This window comes from Fulmarus glacialis, unplaced genomic scaffold (genome assembly GCF_000690835.1).
Source record: "Fulmarus glacialis isolate BGI_N327 unplaced genomic scaffold, ASM69083v1 scaffold14236, whole genome shotgun sequence".
In the NCBI taxonomy this organism is placed as follows: Eukaryota; Metazoa; Chordata; class Aves; order Procellariiformes; family Procellariidae; genus Fulmarus; species Fulmarus glacialis.
The window spans coordinates 9,724-33,477 of NW_009217584.1; the positions used below are offsets into that span (position 1 = coordinate 9,724).

The following is a 23,754-nucleotide window of genomic DNA, read 5'->3' on the forward strand; positions in this document are numbered from 1 at the left end:
TTACAGGCTCAGGCTGAAGTGAGAAGCATCAGCCATCAGAGGAGTGACTTTCTGGGATGGTCTTCAGATAATACACAGAGGGCAAAATGTATAACAAGGGAAAATGACAGTCAGCAGATTTAAGCCAGATAAAGTGGAGCACTTTTTCCCACACTAATAATTAATCGGTGGGACCAGAACTTTTGGAGACCAGATGTATGGATTCAAGAAGGGAGTAGACAAATTCATGGAGGTGTGGTCCACCAATGGCTTTTGAAAATGCTGGTCTGGATGCAGTCTCCCATAAGACCCTGAGTCGCTGATTGCTGGCAGCTCAGCAAGTCTATGGGGGATGACTCCATACATGTTTCTTGTGCTCTTTCTTTAAGCATTGCTGTTGACTTCTCTCACACACAACATGCTCAACAAAGATGGGCTTTACTTTGGTCTAGTATGTCAGTGCTTAGTGACTCTTAAGATGGACCTTAATCAGTTAATGAAACAGTCTGCCTGATACTACCTCCAGCATTTTTAGGGGAATGATCTCGTAGGTCCCTCCAGTAGTTTGGTCCCATGCCTGAGCAGTCTCTGCAAAGGGACAATAGCCTGCCACCCTGGTGAGACACTGCTGTACGCTCTGAGCCACAAAATGGTTGTCCCTAGGGGTGCTCATTAGCCAGTGCCCAGTCTAGCCAAATTTTTGGGAAGCTACAAGATGCAAAGCTAATAGGGTGTCATTAATAAGAGATGGTTACTGAGAGGCGTGATGTCTCTATAAGATAGAGTCCTGAAAAGGACAAACCCAAATAAGGAGTCTCTAAGCCTTCTCTACTGTGGAATTTGTCTGCCTTTGGTAATAGTTTTTCCTGCTCCCATTTTTGTTTATACTGATAAATGTCTGTGCATTAATAAACTCATAACGCATCTTTTTTATCCCTTCAAAGCCAGCCCTTGCAGGTTTCATTAGCATTTTAGGATATTTATGGCTTTGTAAATGACTGAAAATCTGCAATTTGTCATTAGGAATTAAGAAAAATCTTCCTTCTACTTAGGGCTGAAGCTCAGCTCTGGCCTTCGAGGGACTGAGCCACCTCTGGGCCTCGTAGACAAAAACAAAGTCAGACAGTGCCCAGATTTACAGCAGCAAGTGGCTCTTAGTTACTCAGATGTCTTTGATAATGTGTCATCCGCTGTTGCTGGCAGGAATCAGTGTTTAGGCTCAGAATTAATTTCTCTCCTGCTGGAGAGAAAACAAAAATATCTCTTCTGCAAGAGCTAAAAAAAAAAAAAAAATAAAGAGGTAGTAACAGAGAGAAAAATTAAAACAGCACCAGGCACATGTGAAAACACATATATATATTGCATATACACACATATATACACACATTGCGTATAACAGAGAGAAAGTGCTGTTCAGAAGAGAACATTGTATTTCACTCTATTGTGCTCTGTACTTTCAGCTTCGAAATACAGGAAGTTAAAAGAATTTTTAAGGCTTCAGAAGGGAGTTTATCTTGTAATTGGTGAAGGGCTAAAGAGTTGGTTGGGGAGGGATAATAATCAAAGGAGCCTTTTCAGCACTAAACTGTAGTCCAGAAAATCAAAGGGAGGAATGTTAATTGGTTTGTACAACATGATATTCTCAGTTCAGAGTAGCTTCAGCCACTCAATGGTACTTTTTCTTTTTCTCTCTCCCTGTCTTCGTAGGTTAAAAGTGAATAGAAAAAAAAAGAAAAACAAAGCTGCTTTCAAGTATTGAAGATACAAGGCCAGGATGAACACGAAGGACACAAAAGTGACTGAAGGAGGTCTCAATGTCACGCTTACCATACGCCTTCTCATGCATGGCAAGGTGAAGCATTTGCTGTTGCCACAGCAGTTGCCTGTGTATTGAGCGAGTGTGTGCAGTTACCATCAGAGCCTGACAGTGGCATTGACAGAGGGTCTGCTCCTCCTCCTCCAACTTGAGTCAAAACCACCATTGCCATGACCGAAAAATCACCCCCTGCCTTTCAAGGCATCATACTTAAGTTTGCACTGCAGCCCGGGTTCATTGGAACAAACCCTGCCTGTAACAAACCCGTTTTGAGCAGATCCAGCGGCAAAAAAAGAGTTCTTTCATTGATAGCCAAATTACGCAGACCCTTGTGTAAGGCTGACCTGCATATGGCTCGCCCTTCTCATCATTTGCTGGGTTTTGCAGGGTTTTTTAAGATACCAGAGCATTGACTTGTGTGAAATAATCGCCACAGAATTACTGTCTGTTTCTGTTGAATGCAAATGGGATAGTTCTTCGTTAATCTGATGTAGCATCTTATTAGAGCGAACTCACTGATATACCAAGCATTTGTCCAGGTCCCCTGCGGGTTTGTTTTGGAAGGTTGACTGGCATTTAGTTTCTGTCCAGCGCAGCACTTAAGCATGCAGATAAGTGTGAAATCTGTGCCATAGACAAAGAGCCAATTCAGTATTGTCAGACTTAACAGTCTGATAGCCGTTTATTTCACATTGCCAGATCACAAAATGGGCTTTTAATTAAAAAACAGATTTCGTAGGTTTGCTTGTATTATTTGCATCAGGCAACACCAGGCATTTTTAGGCTTAATGAATGAATGTTATATGAAGGAGATGGTTTTGGCTCTTTCTTAACAAGGGACAGTGAATATATATATATCATTTTGGAGATCAAATTTGTATATATAAATCTAAAAAGTATTTTTACTCCTGGAATTTAATTTAATAACTAAAAATAAATTTACATTTTAAAACAGTGCGTGCTTTCAACCTATGGCATGAACACACACATGATATACCCACAAATAAGACACTAAGATATCTTCCTCTGTATTTTACTTATGGAGCTGCTAAGAAGTATGAGGGGGTACACTTTAAGTTTGCAAATTAAAAAACTCAGAAGTTAGGTTATCTCAGATCAAATTATGTATTTTCTCAGAAATGATCCAACCATTTTGTTTGATTTTTTTTCCCCCTGAAATATTCAGCTTCAGGCAGGCATCTGGTGTGTAAAATCTGCATCTTAAATAGGGATCTGTCAAACAAATTTAATAACAGTCTCTCTTAACCCACCTAAAATCTGCGCGCATGTCTGCACTCAAAATTAGGTCTTAGGGGTTGATTCTACTGGATTCTGGTCCCAATCCAGAAAAGCATTTGAGCATGTCCTTATCCTGGTGGGTATAAGTAGCCATAATGGTTTCAGTCAAGTTCCCATGTGCTTAGGTGCGCTTTGCTCTGCTTCTTTCAGAGTCATGCCATTAACGCAAAAATCAAACATTTGTCATTTTCAGGACATTTTAGTTAAACTGCGGGCTAGGGGTTTTTTTTGAAACAAAAGATATTGTAATCAGAAATGAAATTAGAAAAAGCTAATTTTCTGTATTAAACATCAGTGATTGTGTATGCAGCCACTTTTAACAGTCACGGGTGTTATGTGTCCAATCTTCAATGCATATGTAGACCCCAGAGTCTAAATTAAACCCATAAAAGCTGCAAAGTTCAAATTTTAAGTGGGAGTGTACCATGCATCTTCAGTTAACAAGGCACGATGGGTATACTGTTAACTCTACTGTGCTCTAATCATGTATCCTATTGTGCCTAAGTATTGCAAAGAGTACATTATATCAGAATTTATTTTGGTGATAAAAGTCAGACCCTTACGGTTTCTTTGATGTCATTTCTGTGATTTAGAAATGCTAATATAGAGGAATGAAGGATGTCTGAGTCAATATGAACTCAGTATGAGAAGGTCACTCTGAAAGCTGTATGAGTCTCTGAAAAAAAGGTAGAAGCATGTTTCTAGGCTCTTCCTTAAGATTTGTTGTGGTACTGACATCGGTGGAAATTGCTGATCTCTAATTAGTATTTCTAGACAAAACAATTAACTGAAGCAGAGCTTGAGCTGTAAATAACTGGTCATAACTTGAAACAGAAGAGGGGAATGAAAAGTTTGTTTTAAAAAATAACAGTAGCAAACTGGATTTAGTTAGATAATTTTAAAGTAAGATAATTTTGAAGTTATTTATTTATTAGTATGTTTTGTGGAAATACGAGGTTCTATCCCCACTAACCTTAACTCTGTCTCTAAACCTCTATTACCAATGTACCTTTGCATAGGGAAGGTCTATGTGCTTTGTGATATTTGCATTCATTTTGATTGAAAGTTCATAACTTGTGCTATTATGATATACTTAGTTCTCTCAGCTGTAAATCCTGCAGACTTAGGAAATTTTCAGCGTGTACTTTTCATGTGATTTGTATAGGGGCTTTAAGTCAAGGGTGGACATCTTAATTATGCAATTAAGCTAAATTCTGTACCTGCAGACAGAAAAATCAGGATTTGTATGAATGGACAGACCTGTGCGAGAAGGTAGGGAACAAAAGAACATCTTTAACAACAACAAACAAAGCAAGTAGCAAAAATCAAAGACAACATTAGTGTCTGGTGAAAGGAAAGCAGATGGGAACAGTCCTGAGCTCCACAAGAACCAGGGCCAGTGTCTCCCCACAGGTAGGACACCTCTCATCAGCTTCTTTGCTTTATCTTGCTTTGGGGAAAGAAGCGGCTGAGGTCCAGCTGAGCTCCTGCAGGGCTTTGTGCACGTCTCCTACCGAAGAGGCTGGGATGGCCACTTGCAGGACTGGCTCAGCCACTCCTCGGCAGCATAGCAAGATTTGGGAGCAGCTGGCTGGCAACGAGGCAAGGCACAGCCTTGATTTTCTCAGGGCAGAATACGTGATGTTGAGGGAGGGCAACAATTTTTTTATCTGTGGAAGCAGCAAAAAGGCTTGTGCGGGCCCAGCAAAAAGCTAACCACTGCAAGGTATAAAAGGTTAACCTCAGGGTAAATGTTTCCAGGGCCTGATATGAAAGGTGTCCGCCTAAGCCAGAACTTCAGAGGGTGTGTGATGGTGTGAGATGAAAGGCTTAATTTTCATCTTGCGCCGTGTTACGTCAGTAACAAAGTTATGATAGTGTGACAGCCCTGAAGAGAAACCAGGAGCAACACGAAACATTTCTCATACTTTCTCGCAATGAATTAGAGGGCAGGTGTTAGGGAGTACATTGCAAGGGCAGTGCTCAGTTGTTCTTCACATCCACAGAGAAGCAACTGTTTCTATTTGCAGGGAATTTCAAAAGCAAAATTAGGAAAAACTTCTTATGCAGATGTGTGAGGAGGGGAGGAGGCTGCCCGGGCATGCCGCAGCATCCATCGCTGGAGGTTTTTAAGGACAAGTTAGACATAAATGAATACATCCCGTAAAGCTGCCATGGCCCTGCAGCCACTGCTGCCTAGGACCTTTTTGACTGAGTTACCTGAATGCTGCTCTGGAGAGGGCAGGAACTGAAGAGCCTTTTGAAGCATGTGCAGAAGTTGGATATACAGAGTACATTAAATAATGCAGAGATGCATTTTCATCTTTTATTAATCAGAAAGATGAACCACATTAAGGCATAAAGCTATTTTATGCATTTCAGTAGAGAAGAACAAGGAATACGGTCTGGGGCTGTTTGCATTGCCCTACTTCTGTATTTTCCATCTAATCCCTGCTGTTTCTTCAAGTGAAATAAGTAAAATCACTGTGCAGGGCAGAGGTGTGAATGGGTACGGATATTTTATTACATTTGTCTGCTTTAAAAGTAGAATTTCTAGGCAGGATTAGAATGTTGCAGTGATTGCAAGATTTCTGCTTCCAGCGAAGGCAAAAATGGCAGCGTTTACCCAGATCAGTTCAACATTTTTGAAGGGCTTATGGAACACAAATTGAGTGTGTGTGCACTCGTGGGTAAACAGTCCCCAGCTATCAGAGCCTCTGTAAGGAGAGGCAGAGCTCTGGTGCCAAAAGAAACACGTCTTTCACTTTTTCTTAGTTTTTTTAGTTTTTGTCAAAATCAAACTTCTTTTGGCTATCTACATTTAATAGGGTCTTAGATGAAGCTCGATGTTTCTCTGTTATCATTCCTTGCTCACCTTTTGCTGAATTTTTTTATTCCCATGACTTGTGGCTGGTTTTTTTTCTTGCTTACTGCCACAGGTAATGAGGTTGGAAGATTGTGGAAAATTGCAGCCTTGCCCACAGGTCTCTGCCAACAGACCTTAGTACTTGACATCTGCTCTTGTTCTAGTTTTGGTCAGTGCATGCCCAGAAAGAAATAACTCTTCAGAAAGCATCTACTTTGACTATACTGGATAATGATTGCATGATTTTAGACTGGTTTGGATATTTACACAGCCAGTGTTAACAGGCTGATTAAGACCCTAGAGACTCACCATTAAAGGTTAATTTCAAATGTGGATGGTAAAGAGACTGTGCTGGTAGAAAGATTTCGGGAAAGCAGCTTAATGGAGATTTAAATGTTGGGTCCATGAGGTGGAACAGGAGAAAATGTTCAAATGTGCCAGCATGGAAAGGGCAGCAGGGTCACAAATCCACTTTGGTCTCCATCTCGTAGAGGTGGTGCAGGAGTCTCTGCTTCCTCCCTTCAGTACAAACTTGCAGAAGAAAAAGTGCATTGTATCCAAAGGCACTGCATGAAGGTGTGTGTCGATGAAACCATATTGGGTGCAGTGAAGTCTGCCAAGAAAATGAAGTTTTTGGTTTTATATTAATATGTATTAATTTATTGAGTCTGAGGAATCTTTTAGAAAAAGGGGAAGGAGTTCAGAAATAGAAAACAAAATTGATTAATAAAGTCAGCTATGTTAGGAAGAACAAGGAAATAATTTACAGGTAGGATGAAGGAGGGAAGGGAAAACTGGCAGGGAAGTAGGACTCTTGCCAAATACTGAGAGGTGTAAATTGGAGAGTTGAGGCAATTAACTGGAGAAGGTAATTTAGAAGATACATGTTCAGTGAGAGAAGGAAATCTGGAAAGCATAAAAGGCTGAAAGGCATCAGATGTGACAGTGTCTAGAGAGTGGCACATTTGGGATATGCTGAGTTGGAGGGGAAAGCTATTGCAGCAAAAGCATATGCAATTTTGGATGTATAGCATTGGTGCATCATGAGGCAAAGAGGCAGTAATTACCTTACCTTTCCTCTGGAAAAATCACACCTGCGGTTCTGTGCTCAGCAGCCCGAGCCACCTGTGTGAGTGATGTTGAAGACTGAGCAGAGGGGGAATTCGCAGAAAAATAGCAAAGTTTTAGGAGGCTGAGGAGACTGCGTCTAGCTTTCTTCAGACATTCTCATAAATACCTGGAGAGAATAAATACGAGTGTAATGGAGTGTCGTTATTTTGAATGATACAAGTGCTTGTGGCTGGAAATAATGGGATAAAATATATTTTTGAAAATAAATCCTAATAAGGGAATCCCAAGAGAAATTCATGGTATTGAGATTTTTATGAGGTTCTGGAAGTCTCCCAAGCAGATTTTAAACATGTCTGGGGAAGAGCAGCACATGCACTATGTAGAATGTTATAACCTGCACTGATGGAAAGATATGATGACTGAGTGGAGTTTTTCCTTCCCTGATACCATTTTCTCATAGTTTCAGCAGTAGTGAACTAGAAAAATGTACCTGCAGTCAAATGTGCAGGTTTGGACAAAACCCTAGAGTGCCTTGATTTTTAGGCACTAAACTACCAGTACTTACAGCTTAATTTTAGATGACCTGAGGAACTCTATCTCCCAATGGTTTCAGCAAAAAGGGTGCCTTGTGGCACTGGAAAGACTGGTTACAGTGGACTTGCATCCAGTTTCAGTGGTGACTTTCAGACTTGTTGGTGATTGTTTTATGATGCTATATATAGAATTTTTTACAAGAAAAAGAAAAAAATTTAGACTTAGTAAGGTGCTTGCTCACACTTAACAGCTCAAATATAGACAGAATAAAATCATGGAGAAAATTGCCATTTTCGTCAGTACAGATAATATAGTTTTAGCATCAGGGATTTCTTTTAATGGCCACTTTTTTGTGCCTGCTTAATTGCCTCCTGAAAGATTGCAAAGCAAGCACAGAAATAATTTTTCCGCATCTTGAAGGTAATGCCCTTCTCCTTCCCCATTTTTTTCTTTTATTTTTTACTTATTAAAATATAACATACAACAAAATAGCTTTAAGAATCACCTTTTCAGTAATTTAATCCAAGCCGTAAAATGCCAACCAAGCCAATGTTTGTTCTGTTCTTTCTAGTTTCCACGAACACTGTCAGGGTATTATGAGGATTGACTGTCCTGCCTATTGCTATTATAGTTCTTGTTTTGTTTGCATTACTGTGGTACCTAAGAGATCTAGTCATGGAAAAAAACTCGGTGTGCAAATACACAACACAAGATGGATCTGCTCTTAGTGTGTTTGTAGTAACAGCTGAGAGTTTCTCCCTAGCCTAAAAAATCAATGGAAAGGACAGAAGTCTTTTCCCTCAGCCCCTGGCCACTGTATGTCCCCAAAACCAATCTCCATAGCTGAATTTTCCCATTTCTGTCAAACAGAATCTCCTCATGGGTCCACAGCTGTAAAGAACTGAGACTGCAGAAGGCACACCCCCTACTCAGTGCTGCTGCTTCAGCATCACAGGCGGAGGGACAAGTGAAGGGACAGAACTGTTTTTTGGTTTGTTTTTTTAGGGGAAAGCTGGGAGGTTTGGTGTGAAATTGAGTGTAAATTGCTTACCCATCTGCTATCAAAAAGCAAATGAGAAATGCCCATTGGCCCAAAAAATGGTAGATGGACCTGCAGACGATTCATAATTATCACTGGCATCTCCATCAGAAAGACCATAATTTGAAGGTTTTCTTGCACACTACTACATTTGTTAGCATGAGATCTGTCTCAGTAGGGGCTTGGACTGCAGTGTCTCACTAAATTAGGGCTGTTAGCATCAGACAGTGACTACTGAAGCATCACCTAGGAACATGAGATCTCCCGTGTCAGTAAGGCTAATCCCACATAATCCCAGAACACAAATCAGACTCTCAGTTTATCCAAGGTAGCTGTTTGTTCCCTAAGGTAGACACGTTACATCATGTTTCCCAAAACTGACTAAGACTTTTTTTCCAGCCTTTGAAAAATGCTGATGCCCCGCGTGTTCCTTGCAAACTCATTGTTCAGGACATCTCCATGGAACACGTTCCTGGGGTCTTCCATGCAAGCATCTTCATGAACTTATACAAGTATTGGCAACTCTATCCTCAGAACAAAGCGAAGAGAGAGAGTTGGGTTATGTTATGCCTCTTTATGGATGAGAGAAAGGCAACCGGTGCTGGTCTAAAAAACTTTATCAGCGCAGATGATGTTTGCTGTTGCCACGATCCCTCCTTGTCTTGTGACGGATGTGCCTCCCCACCGTGGAAGGCTGTATTTCTTTCCTTTCAATGCTTTTCTAGCAGGCTTTTTTGTTTGTAGAGATCAGTCCTAGTGGTTCTGCCTTATCCTTGCTCATAGAAAGCAGCTAGAGGTATGCAATCAAAGCATTGCCTGAACAAATTGCAGGCTTTATCATGTGGCCTCTGTTTTGTCAGATGCTTTGGAGTGAAAGTATATATTCTTATATTATTTCTTAAATGTATTTTCCTTCTAGACGTGGCTTTATCTCAGGGCTCCTGTGAGGTTAGTGTTCCATTCGCCCTGTAGCGCTGATAATAGAAGCTGCATGCCCCATGGTAATAGAGCAAGACCTGTGCTTTTATATGAAACAGCTAGCTGGTTTGTTTTGATTTCTTGGGCCACAGTAATTGTTAAACTAGCCTCACAATTAGAAAAATGATGGAATTTCGCACATTATGTTTACAGATCGAAGGTTAATCTTTATACTTAGGTTTGTTACCTTTTGTTAAGCCTCTTGTTTTCTTAACATGACTAATTTCTTTCTCTTGTTATTCAAAAGGCACACCAGATAATTGATTAGGAAATAGCATTCTCCTACAGCCTATTTTATATCTTTGTTTAGAGATTTGCACCATCAAGAGCCCTGCAAAAGCCTTGGCTCACAGACTTTTCTGCTGCCACCTTTTGTTCTGCTGGTGCTGCCTTGCTCTCAGGTGACCACAAAAACTGCAGAAATAGCTTTCTGCTCTGTGATGGGCCCACCGTTCATCCCATTCATGTGAATAAGATGTGCAAATAATATCATATGCTGCATTTCAGCATGAAAGCAAGCATCCCCTCTTTTTACCATTGCCTTTCCTCAAGTTATCTGCAATGAATTGGGTGGTTGGCTAGCGATACACTTTATTGATACTAAGCAGTCTTCCAGTGCTTGTTGGTGAGGTTCACCTCTTGACATTTTATTTATTTTATTAGAAATGGTGTACTAAAGAGAACCATAGATATAAATCAACTCAGCCCCCTGGGCTAAAGAATTATTTTCAGGCTGTCTGAAATCAGCATGTACATTTCAAATTTTCCTGGCGTTTTCCAAAGTGACACTGTTGCAGCCCAAGTGGGAGTCTGTCCTGCTTGAGATATTGCCACCTGGAGATATGCCCTTTGGAAGGTATTACCTGGGCTGGGTACTCTGCACAATCTGAAACTCAGGCCCCTTTGATAAATCTCAAGATAGGCACCCCAAATTGCTGTCATTTCTCAAAGGAAAGTTCATGTGTATCTCTTTGGTGCCTGTATCTATATATTGACTTCGCACACAAATATATAAATGTGTGTGTTTGTATGCATATGTATTGGTGGATGTAGGCACGCACGCACTTGCAGCTTTTAGGAGGCATCCTATTCATCCAGCATATTGCTGTGGCATATCTGCTTCTGACAGGTGGGTGTTTATACGTTGAGGCCAAGGAGCTTGGGAAGTACTTTTAGCTCTGGCATCAGTCTGCCGGGTTGCCTTGGACCTGTCTTTCTCCCTCTGAGCTTTAGTTCCTCCATTTATAACTCCTTTTTTTTGTGCACTGCTTGCGATCAGCTGTTGAAATGTGATTATATGAAACCCGGTAATTGTTATCATATAACTTATTTTCCCACTGTGTTTACGCATAGATGGTTAGTCAATAAATCAATCTGAAATTGATCATAAGTACTTACCTTTGGCTCATATTCCTGAGCACTGGAAAACAGCAAATAATTCAAGAGTTATTAGTATATTCTAGTAGGCAATTATTTGCTAGGACAAACTGCTGTCTGACCTGCACTGAGGCTGAATTTGACATCAACTGTAGGATTCCTTTCACCAAACTTTAGGTATGTTAGTGTCAGTCTAGGCTTATTCTACTGCAGATGGAGAAAGACAAAACCCTGGGAGCACCCCTCCTCTTTTAGGAACAAAACATCCTCAAATATCTCTGTCCCTGGACTGCAGAGGAGGCTGTGTGCCTGGCTTACACTGGACTCCTAACTTTTAATGAACTGATGTCAGTGACAGACATCCCATCCCTTCAGTCTTATGCAGTTAACTACAGCACAGTTTGGTGTCTGGCAGATTTAGAAACATTTTCTGAAGAAGGCAAAGCCCTCAAAGTAACCTTGGCTAGAAATATTGATAGAACTTGAGTGTCATAAAAACGATGTTAGGTATCTCATTAAGCAGTAATGTAATTTAGGGTGATATAAGAATCTATATGAAACAAATATTGGACTGTATAAAGAAACATTAAAGGTTTGATGAAGTAGCATTGGTAGTTTGGGGAATGAGGTGTAAAGAGTCTTCTGATTTAATCTGTGGCTGAAGTACATTTCTCATCATAATTAAAGAGATGATCTGTTGTCACCAGTACTTACAGGAGCTTTCCTAGAAACAGCTAAGGCCCCAAGAAAGTCTGAAGTGACCCATTTAGAAGCATTCTAGATTTTTTTTTTTTTTTTTAGTAATTTGTATAGATAAAAATTCTGGAAAAATTAAGAATATCCATGTGAAGTTAATGTTTCTGTCTCCCCCTGCACCCTTCCCTCACACTTCCAAGCAGAATCCCAGCTCCCAGTGCAGGGGGAGAGGTGGCTTTTGCTTCGAAACTTGAAACTGCCTTCTTATAGAATAAGCTTTAAATTCACCCTTTGAGGAGGGGAAGGTTTGAAGTACTCCATAGCATTACAGTGACATTTGCTAGCATGTTCCAAGGAACTGGTCACCAGTCTCATTGAAATATTTTTTCTCAGTAGGATTCACACTGTTCATTCGCCCAGTTCTTCGGCAGCTTGTACTCTTTGGTAATAACAAGATGATGATCAGTCAGGTGGAATTCCTGTCCCCACTGAAATCAGAAGCAAAACTCCCACAGACTTCAGTGGAACAAGCAGCTTGAGAATCCTAATATTTTGTGCTCTACTCTGCTTGTTTAAACACTCCCAATTTCCTTGTTTGAAATGGACCACCTTTTTTACTAGGGCTACAAACAGTATGTTGCTTTTCTGTTTCCAAAGTGAAAGTATCTTTTCCTGTTTCCAGGGAAGATATCTTTGCACTTATTAGTCATGACCCATCCATACATTTCTGAAAGAACAGTATCTGTCATTAAGACCCAGGATGATCAAATGGATTGGGACAGATTTCATACTAAGTGTATGCTGGCAGAGCCTTGCAGGTTCAAGACCAGGCCTACAGCTTCTAATGAAACTTCAGATATACAAAAACTGAAATTATACCATGGGCTGAAATCCGATTGCTTGCCAATAGCAACTGGAACAAAATACGCTCACCTGTAGCAAAAGGTCCTTCTACCTCCTAAGAATCTGTTTTGTGAAAGAAATTATTTCTGAAAGCTGGGACTAAGAAGAATGGAAAAAGGTTTTGAGGTAAAACTGCTGAATGTGCTGAGTGGGCAGATATGAACTACCAGACGTGAGGGATTCCCAAGGCTTATCATCACTTAGAGTGTTACTCTCTGTATTGTTTAATCCCATTCAACAGTTACAGGCAGATTGGCACAGTTACAATGATGATATAAAAAAATAGTAAGATCTTAAAAATTTTGTGGAATGGGTGTCCCAAATTTGTGTCACTGCTAACAAAAAAGCTGCACCTCATTAGAGAGCCTACACAGCATGCTGGTACAGCTGTCTCAACCACGGGAAAAGGCATGACCTAAAACCACATATTAAGAGACACAGGATAATTTGGTCACAAGACACAAAACTGCAGCGAGTCCGCTTCATTCATTCCTCTTCTCACAGAGCTGCTTCTTTGCATTGTATGTGCAGATGTACAGACGTCTCACAGTCCCAGATGGACACAGGAAGCTTTAGCAAGAACAGTCACACAGCTGTGTGATGTGTAAAGGTCTACTGTACATCAGCCAGCAGAACTGTAGGTTTGCAAAGCAGATACCTCTGGAAGATTTGCAATGCCTGTCTGGACAATATCTGTTCTCTGGTCAGCATGTACAAGAAAGCAGAATCCCATCTTGGAAGAGAAGTAGGAAGGGAAATAAAAAAGGGAAATGGGAAACAGAAAAAGTAAAGTTTGAAAATAAACCTGAGAAGGGGCCTCACTGGGTTGAGGAACTTTGTGGCTAGTTAGGCACTGACTTCAGTGGGTATAAGGCCATGCTTGAAGAATCACAGACCCATGGAGGTTGGAAGGGACCGCCAAAGGTCTCCAGTCTGACCTCCTGAATCAAGCAGATCCCATTGGATCTGGTTGCTCAGGGCCTTGCCTAGTCTGGGTTTGGATGCCTTCAAGGATGGAGACTCCACAGCTTCTCTGGGTGCCTGTTCCAATGTCCAGCCATCCCCATGGTAAAAAATATCTTCCTCATATTGAGTAGGAATTTATGTTGCAAGTTGCTTTCCTTATATTATACCACAATAAGATCCCCCCAGGTCTTCTCTTTCTAAGGGTGAACAAATGCAGTTCTCTCAACCTCTCCTCATGTGTTCTGTGCTCTGGTCCCCTGACCATCTTGTTGGCCCTGCATTGGATTCACTTCAGTGTGTCCTCGTCTGTCTTGTACTAGGAGCCCAAAACAGGACACAATCCTCTGGGCACGGTCTCACAAACACAAGGAGAAGGCAAGAATCATTTACTCCAGCCTGCTGGCTACACTCTTGTTAATACAGCCCAGCATTTGGTTGATCAGGGATGCACTGCTGATACACTCATGTACTCATGTCAGTGTTGTGCATTGGGACCCTCAGGACTTTTTCTGCAAAGCCAGTTTGTATGTAGCAAGTTTTTGCCCAGCTTGCCCTGCTGCATGGACTTGTTCCATCCCAGACATGGAACTTTTCATATGACTTCATTGTACTCCCTGAGGTTTCTCTCAGCCCATTTCTCCAGCCTCTCTAGGTCACTCCAAATAGCAGCCTTGTCCAGCAGTGTATTGACTGTTCCCCCCAGTCTGGTGTTATCTGCAGATTTGCAGAGAGTGCAAAGGAACCATATGCTAAAGTTCTTCATTGAGATAGGTCGTCTTCTCATTGAAAAGTCTTTATATCTGTGAGCAGGATGTGAGGAGTTGCAAGCACAAGCAGCTTCATATTATGAGCTTACAAATAACATTCTGGTGAGAAATAGCTCTCTCAAGGTCACTGCAGGTAGTCCTGTATGCAGGGTGAAGTTAGTAGCACTTTATCATGAGTCCATCATTGGATAGAGCAATGGAGGACAATTTCTTAAATCTTACTCTTTGGACTGTGTTTCAGGATGGGTCAGACTTAAGTATATAGACTGGGGGAGAGAGGGGAAACTGTATATCATATGTCTGGGACAGATCAGCCATGTGAGACAGTCTTTAACCGTTGAAGTAGATTTCACAATCTGAGTATAGGAGAGGAGTTTGTTTTCCTTTAGCTGGTCTCCTCTCCTTCAGATGATTTCCAGTCTGATGTCACACCTGCATGATTTGTGTATCGTGTCCAGGCTATTCATTTTAGAGTTATTAGCTTCATTTTTGCTACCTGTCAATTTTATGCACCGAGTTTTTAACCCTTGGGATGTTGCCAGAGCTGCAAAGTTGTTCCCCTGTTGTATGTTCATGATGTTGTATGACATTTCTTAGTATTTTCTGTCCCTTCATGGAAGGTTGTGGGAGCCCAGTAGCAATTCCCAAATCCCTAAAAAGTGATTAGCAATTATTGTTCTGTAAGTGCTTAATAGGGAGATTAAGACAGGCCACCAGGTGTTTATGCAATAACACTCGGTAGCATGGAAATTCAGCTCTAGCTATTACATGGTGTGAAGAGGGTAAATGCCTGCACTCAGAGAGATCAGCAATTATTTTGATGGTTGTATTATATCCCATTTTCTCTAGCAGGTTGTGCAGTTCTATTATTTTTGAAATTTTCGTTACCTGATAGGGGTTTTTCGGTGTTTATAGTAGCAGGATCGATCTGTAACCGCAAGAGCAGTTTCTGTTGAAGGTATTTTTCTTGCACAATCAGTAAATTGCAAAGCTGCATTTTTAGTCTGCCCCTTTGTATCTAACATGGCATATTTGTATATAGCAACAATGGAAGGGGGCTACGATTCACATTGCACGTTTGAAATAATTGACAGTGAAATAGCTTAGGAGCAGGAAGAAGCTCAGGACCTGTAGCGAATCGATCATTCACAGTGTCTTTTTCTTCTGTTTCAGGAGGTTGGAAGCATTATCGGAAAGGTCAGGAAATTACTTTCTCTCTTTATTTTCATGTCAAAATATTGTATATCAGTTCACTTCGTCAGCCCAGGCTAACTTTTTTTCTATTTCTTTAACAGAAAGGTGAGACAGTTAAGAAGATGAGGGAGGAGGTAAGACAAGCCTTGATGTCTTTACTTGCCTTTCTTTCCAGCTCAGAGTACAGGGAAGTTCAGCGTGTGCAGACCGATACTGCCATCAAGTGGGCAGTTAATTTAACACCACCATCCTTTGCAAGTGGTGGTGTGTAAGCGTGCTGGCCTAAATTAAACGTTGTTAATGTAACCTCCTTATCACCACAGCAGTCTGGAGTCTTTCATTCCCATAGCAATATGCCTGCTGCTGTCTTATCTCAGGAACAGCTTAGCCAGCCTGATTTTGTGCATCAAAACCACTGTATCTTTCTTTACATCGGTCCTGCACACGGCTTGGCCTCCTGGTTGGAGAGGTTCCAAAATCTGAAACCAAGACTGATGCTACATAAAGTTTGAGGGTAGATACGAGCTTCAGCAGAGCTGGTGCCAGACTTGCATAAGCCAAAGTATCCCTCTGCCATGTCTTGGCAAAGCCTTAACTTTTCGTCATTTTGCAGCTGTGAGTAGGTTGTGGACAAGGTAGATCTGCACACCGCAGATCTTTGAAAAGGTTGTAAACCTTTGTAAACACAAAAAGGCTAACTAAAACATGGCACTGCATAAACCTCAGTCTCCCCAGTGTCTTGCCCTGCCGCACAGCAAGCTGCACTGCCTTCAGAGGATTGTGCCCAGGTGGAGGTTACAGACCCACATTTGTCCTGCAAGGCAGCACATCTTACTTGGAGATCCATGTAATTTTCCTTCTTTGATGAAAGTGCTAAAAGCATAAAGCAAAAGACAAATCCTACTGGTTAAAGCTTTAGGAGTGCAAAGTGTAGAGAGGATGCCTCAAGAAAAGTCAATTTGGTTCTGGTAAATCTGCAGTACATTACTATGTCAGCGCTTTGTTGTTTTATGCACTGACAGAAGGTCTATGGCAGAGATATCTCAAAGTATTTGTAGTAAAGAAAATTGCTGAGATACATCTTTAAATATACACAATAGGGAGTTCATTGTCAGGCTGACTGAGTTCAGAACTCCTTTTTTGATGATAAGAGCTTTCACTCTTGTTTTCACACATAAGTACGTTTGCTAAGACTTAAAAAAAAATACTAGAAAAAAAAAGTTTCCAATATACTAAGTAATCCTGCCAGTTGATTAAACACATTGTAGTTTAATTATTAATTATGATCACGGGCAGACATCTTTGGATATAAATTGCACGTACAAAAGGGAAGCCATCATTGCAGAGTGCTCCTGACTTCTGAGTTAAACATCTTAGAGAAGAGTTATGATCCCTAGTTAGTTTTTCAAGATAAATAACAAATGTTCTTCTTCCACTCCTGAAAACCTACCGTCACGTATACGTGGTCACAAGAGGCTTTATTGGGTTGTTTGGGTTTTTTAATGAATTATATGCATCTTTATATCAGCACAGGACTAAGAGGCTATGTCTTCCTGTGATGATAACTCTTCAGTACTTCTTTAAAAGCAAAACACAACTTTATTTTAACTTTCCTGACAGATGTGGCAAGTTGCATGCCATCTTTATGGAATGAAATGCAACTTTATCTTGCTCTTCGGAGCAAGAATGTCAGAGACAACTTTGGGCCTAAAGAAAAGTACAAAAACCTCGGTTCTGTGCCCTGCCATTGTTAACTTCCTACACAAATATGGAAGCCGCCACATAACATTTTAATTGCTGTAGCTCTGCTTTGACTGGCCGTCTATCAGAGGAGTAACATCTGTGAATTTTGGCTGCCGCCGATCCACGGTGGAGCGATCTTTCAGACAAGCTCCCATGGCTCCAGTTTCAAAGGAAGAGCCGTGCTTTGCATGAAGGCGGCCGTGGAGGCCGCCCCCCCCGCCCCGCTGCCGGCAGCTCTCCCCGCCATGGCACCCGGCGCGCTCCCTGCCAGGCTGAGTCCCGCGGCCCCGGGTTCGCCTGTGCTGGCAGCAGCCGGACGTTGCCACCGGCGTGAACGAGCCCCGGGCCCTGATCTCCTTCCTGATCCCGTGCTGGTGTTTGATGAGGGCGAGTCCCACTCAGGTTGGCCTGTCAGGAAAAGTGTCTGCTGCCCTTGCTTGCCTATGAACGCTGCGGCGCGCTCCCTGCCAGGCTGAGTCCCGCGGCCCCGGGTTCGCCTGTGCTGGCAGCAGCCGGACGTTGCCACCGGCGTGAACGAGCCCCGGGCCCTGATCTCCTTCCTGATCCCGTGCTGGTGTTTGATGAGGGCGAGTCCCACTCAGGTTGGCCTGTCAGGAAAAGTGTCTGCTGCCCTTGCTTGCCTATGAACGCTGAGTATGTCTGCCAGCCGAGTCCGTGGCAGCAAGATTTTTGTATCAGGAGTGTTGGGGTTTTTTTTTAATTGTGTTTGGTTGCTGTCATACGGGGAAATAAGGTATCTTGCTGTTGGGCAGCAGTATGCACGTGAATAAGGGCTCAGGCACACAGCACATGGGCTGATTCGTGGTAACCCTGAAGGCAAAGGGCCAAATTAACCCGGATTACCTCACATTTGCTGCAGGCCCCGATCTCGAGAAGGTCAGTGCCTGTGGATGAGTAGAGGCGCCAGTGACTTGTTAGACTGCGCTAACACATCTCCATGCCTGAAACCTCAGGGAAAGCATAGGGTGGGTCCTACCTGAACTGGCTTCGATAATTAACTACACCAAGATCCTCTTAAATATATTTACATCTAGCTTAGGGGTTTTCCCTGCGCTGCCACAGTGGCATAAAGGGGACTAAGCGTACCTGAGAGCCATGCTGGCTTGCCTCCAAGACTTACGGTTTTCTAACTTCTTCCAACAGGCTCCTTGCCTTAAGGAGATAACACCATTACTGTTGCCTGTCCTACCGCTACTCCATTAAAGGGTTGTTCAGTGCATATTAATTGACTTCCTTCACATGAGACACAGCTAGAAGGAACCTTCTCCGCAGTGCAAAGCAATGCCCCAGCTAGACAGATGGAGCCCTGCCTTTGGGTCTCCAAACCAGAGAGGTGCATCTTTCCCGGGAGATGTTGATGCTCCCTGGAGAAAACAACCTCGTCTGAAATTCTGCAGCTCCGGTCCTACTTAAGGTTTACCCTGCAAGAGGGAAAGGAAAAGACTTGATTATGCAATTATTTGCAACTTTGAGTTACAGAGGTGCTATTTGCATACTGTGATGAAGGCTGTGTAAGTATTTAGCCAGACAGAATCCGGCTTCCCGCAGTTAGATGAATTTTTGGAGTGTGATCAGTTTATGCTGAAATTGTATGATGTTGGGGCTGCAGTTGTAGGGGAGTGAATTAGATGCCTCAGGGTATGCATTCCCAAACTATATCCCTAATCCTACTTAGTTTGCCCCCTGGGAAGTATAAATTTGAAAAATATTTGTTCTTTTTGACAGAGTGGTGCTCGAATCAATATTTCAGAAGGCTCCTGTCCAGAGAGAATTGTGACAATAACAGGCCCAACAGACGCAATTTTTAAAGCTTTTTCTATGATTGCACTAAAATTTGAAGAGGTAAGCAAATAAAATACGTTTTTTTCTCTCTTCAAGTTGAAATACAAACATTGTTTGAATTTTCTCATGTTTGCTTTAATGTTAAATATGATTTGTTTAATGTTCTATTTAATAGCAGTGAAAGTGGTTGTATTTTTATAATGCTTTTGGCTGTAACGCTGAGGAAAAATAATGGGTCAATTTACAAGCTGTTTGATCATTTCTTTTGCTTTTTGGAGGCTTCAGGGAAAAGCAATTGCTTCTAGTAATGTGCACTAATGGTAGGAAAAATGTCTTGGAAAATTTCTAGTCCCATTGTGGGTTTGATTTGAAAAGAATAATTGCTTAACTTTTAGCTCTGTTTTTATATGATTCCATTTGGTATTGATGTAAATTTTATATATGTCAAAATGAATATATAATTCATTCAACTAGAAAATTTTTATTTTAAAAACAAACTATCTGATTACCAATTACCATATTTAAAGCTTGGCTTTTAAAATTAATTTAAAAAAAGGCACTAAGAGTAAGTGAGGCAAGAGAGTGCTCAATTTACTGTAGAATTACTGTTCTGTGCAGATATGTACCTAAAGTGCTGGGATCTCCTCAGGTTTCATGGACCAACTACAATTAGATATGGTCACCACTTAATGGGAAACCTCACAGAAAAGGCAGCAGGCTACAGAACATGAACCCTGCTCACTCAGGAGAGGATTTAACTCCGTTGGCTTTTGAAAATCAGACATCCGGTCTGGGTGTCTCTCCTGTCCTCTGTGGAGAGACAGAGGACCCTGCAGAAGGCAATTTACCTTCTGCTGAAGGAAGAGCCTGCAGATAGGTAGACTGAATTGCCTGCAGCAGGAGAAAGGGGCTGTGTCTGTCCATCAGTGATTAAACCAGAGGGATTTGAATCTCTTTCTTAAGACTACTTATTTCTCCAAGTCAGTGAGGTTAGTCTCCACAACTCCCCATAGCACTGGGAGATGCTAGCATTGACGGGAAATGTCAGCGTGTGCTTTTGTTTACCCAAGGTGATTCTTCACGTTTAGAGTAACAGGACTAGAAGAGAGCTTGTGGGTCATCGGATGCAGTTGTCTTCTAGCATAAGCAGTATGTCTTGCAATTTTCTTTATAGCATGATCAAAAACTAGTTAGATTTTTTTTTTCCAGTTCCTGATGTTGGGTTCACAACCTCAGTTCTCTGATAATTAGACACCTTCTTTTCACTCCTCACCTAAATTTATTCACAAGCAGTTTATGCAGCTTTGTTCCTGTGCCAGCACTGGCCATTAGTTTAAACAACTCTTGCCTTTCCATTTCTGAGGATTCCCTTCTTAGACATATTTTTAGAAACCAGTTTTGTCCCCTCACACCCTTGCTTTTGCCAGAGTAAGTGAGCCAAGCTCAGTCTTTCAGGGGATGTATTCCCCACCCCTCTCGTGACTCTAGTAGTCCCTTTCTACCTTTTCCCAGTTACAATTTGTATTAAATGTATGTGTTAATTGTGGACAGGTTGCAAATTAAGTTCCACAAGGGTTTGATTTAATGGCATTAACAGTCCCCTGTCCTGGCTATTACACTAATGTATCTCTACCACTCACCTTCTGCTAGTGTAATGTTCTGCACTGTGCTGTGCCTGGCAGGTATCCCCAGCTCCCACTCAGGTGTTTTCAGTGGGAACCTTTTTGGTCTCTGCAGAGACCAAAGATTCTTGTCAGCCCCCAGACAAATGACCCTTTTTTTTTGTACTGCAAATGTTAATTCCATCTATATTTCTCCAATCCTTCATGGGTTTTCAGATCTTCCTGTGTGATATTCCAATCTTTCAATATGTTGATAAATTACCCTGGTTTTGTGGCATGGTATATCTTATAAGAACGCTAATTTTTTTTTTCCTTACCAGTTATTAATGAGATTATAATTGTTTTGAGTTGAATCCTGCAGAACCACATAAGTAACTACCTCCAGCCCAATTTTAAAACCACTTGTTGTCATCGCCTTCTCAGCTTTATCTCCTACTCGTCTTGTACCAATCCCTGTTTCTTCTAGCTTAACAGGCAGCTTCATGTACGGTACCATACCCTCCAATCCACGGAGACCTGGAGAGAGTAGTCTCTTTCCTCTCCGCATGAAAAACAAGCTCTGCTTAAGGCCTTACCCTGAAAAATGCTGAGGGAATCGTTAACAGAGATAACCCCTGCCAGTTCCCACAAAACAAGTACCTAGTGGAAATAACGCTGCATTTCTCATAAAAACATCGAACCACTGCACAGCATCACACCCACCACATCACCCAACACCATGTTGTCTTTGAAAGTGCTGGAGCTAGCAAAAGGCAAAGAAATCTGAAATTCGGGCATCTGACTGGATTTTATGCATATTTACCCTTCTAGATTTTAGAGGGTAGTCTGGACTCTTCATCTGGATATTAGCAAAGGGGTATTGGCACTCCCTGCAGATAAGGTGCTGCAGTTATATTCTGAAATATTTGTATTTAGTTTTAACATAATTTGCTTCTGGTATATTTAAAAGAACAGTGGTAAAGAAAAATGTCTCTCATAATCAGTTAGGTTTCCTATAATTAGTCCTGTCAATAAAATGAGGTAACTAACCCTTTGGAGGCAAAATAAAGTACTGTTTCAGGAATTACAAATGAGCTAGCTACCAAATGTTATTTTTCATGCATATCTTTTTGTTGGAGATTTCTTCAGCCATGTAAAAAATTGAAAATCCCAGAGCAGACAGTGCCTGGCCCAGCTCTGGTTATCGCAGCTACCTTCAAACAGAACAAAGAAGAGGCATGTGTGAGATGGATGGTTTGAGGAATTTTTTGGTATTTGTTATGTATGCCCACATGAAGCATTTTGACATGAAGCCCTTGAACCCTGAATTTCAACCCTACAGCTGTATAGCTGGGGATAAGCAGGTCTAAGAAGACATGGGAGCCCTGGAATGCTTTTCTAATGTTAGCAAAAATCTCAAAATGCATCAGATGATAGATAGAAAAATAGACAGATAGCAGCCTGATGATTAATTTACAAGCTAGGTAGATAATTACATAAACAACTAAAGTATTCACTGCAGAGGAAAAAGAGAGTTGTTAAAAATGGCACTAACCCAGGCTGGAGTTGCAAGAGAGGACATTTTAGAGCAGTGATTTCCAGATTGAAGGCTGACACACAAGAAATGCAGCTGTAAGTTCACTAGTGAGTGGAGCTGCTCTGGTTTTGGGAATAAATATGCATAATCCACTGGAAACACATGGTAGTTAAGTGTTGGAAAAAAACAGCAGGCAGAGTTCAGTGGTCAGACCTTCTCCAAATAAAGAAGAAAAAGTTTGGCAGAATCTTTGTTCATTTGCAAACATTTATGAAGAAATTGCTCAGTTCTAGGAATAAGGAAGAGAGAAAGGCAAGGTGATAAAAGCAATTGAGGTGATGCCTTTTTGACAAATACTAACTCCTGCTGCTACAGCTAAAGTAAATCCTGTGGTGGTCATTACCAAGTGAGGAGCCACCTCACAGACTTGTACTTGCTGTGGAAATCGGCAGGTTTAACATTTCATTTAGAAACCAGTAAAGAAGAATTTTGATATGTTTTTCCCTGGAGGTTTGGTAGATTTCTGAGCTGCCAGGTTTGCTTGCCTTGGGAAGCCTTAGACACTGCGACTCTGGGATGCCAGGAGCTAGGGATGCTGCAAGGCTTCAACACTGGGAGCTGGCTCTCCCACCACTTCCAGGCTCCCAGTTAGCCTGTCCTGGCAGAGGAGCAGCCCAGGCAAGCGGGCAGAAAGCCATGCAAGGTCTGGCTCTAGTGTCTGCCAGACCCCTCAGGAAATGGATGCAGTGCCACAGAAAGTTAGAGGTTAAAGAAATAGGTTAAAGAATAGACAACTGTTCTGTGAGAAAGTCTCCAGCCAGCCCTTCTTGGGAGCCTGCAGTTCTGGAGGGGATTTTTTTCTGCTCATTTCTCTTTTGTTGTGTTTTTAAGCTGAACTAACTCCTTTATACACTCCATGCTGCTGAACTTGCGTGTTTAGATTTTGCTCTTTTTAAATGATGAGGAGAAAATAAAGAGAATAGCAGTGTCCAGTTTTTGTGAAGTGCTTTTGAAGGCAGTAAGTGCAGTGAAGGCTTTGAGGCCAGGCCACATATGATATGGAAGTGGGAAACATTATCAGGATCGTGCTGGGTGGCTATAGAGGGTTATTTACCTACATCTGGATGATCGTGTGCCTCCACCTGACACAAACGTGATATAGTGAGATGGCATCTTCCAGCTGAAAAATTGGCATGACTTGTGCTTTATTTCATATACACGGGAGCTGCAAAATTCCGTTATCCCTCTCGCTTTATGTTGGATTGCAATTTCTCACTGACACAGGCACTAAACAAAATGGGAGTTACTGGCTGGCAGAGGAATGATTTGATAGCTGTCTTGTGCAGCAATGCCTCATTCCGTTCAAGACTTTTTTCTTCTCTTTTAAGCTAAGCAAGGTCACACTGAGCTATTTCTCGGATGGAAAAATTCTGCCATCACAAATGCAGAGGTACTGCAGAAATCAGCGCTGGTGTCACTGGGCTCCCGCACTGGTTCAACAAGGCATGCAGAGTTGTTTAAAGTACTTTTTTTTTTTTTTTTTTTTTTTATTTGGGGGCCCTTTATAACAATTAAGGGACTTTTT

General features: G+C 41.6%; 1 protein-coding gene across 1 annotated transcript in view; it reads left to right on the forward strand.

Moving 5' to 3' along the window:
* Positions 1 to 1,701: 1,701 nt before the first annotated feature.
* Positions 1,702 to 23,754, forward strand: part of LOC104078192 (poly(rC)-binding protein 3-like) — a 47,289-nt gene continuing 25,236 nt past the window's right edge. Inside the window, exons 1-4 of the mRNA XM_009579735.1 lie at positions 1,702 to 1,831; positions 15,465 to 15,488; positions 15,587 to 15,619; positions 18,975 to 19,091. Of these exons, the coding sequence (XP_009578030.1) occupies positions 1,754 to 1,831; positions 15,465 to 15,488; positions 15,587 to 15,619; positions 18,975 to 19,091 (252 nt within the window). The 5' untranslated portion in view covers positions 1,702 to 1,753. The remainder of the gene's footprint in view (positions 1,832 to 15,464; positions 15,489 to 15,586; positions 15,620 to 18,974; positions 19,092 to 23,754) is intronic.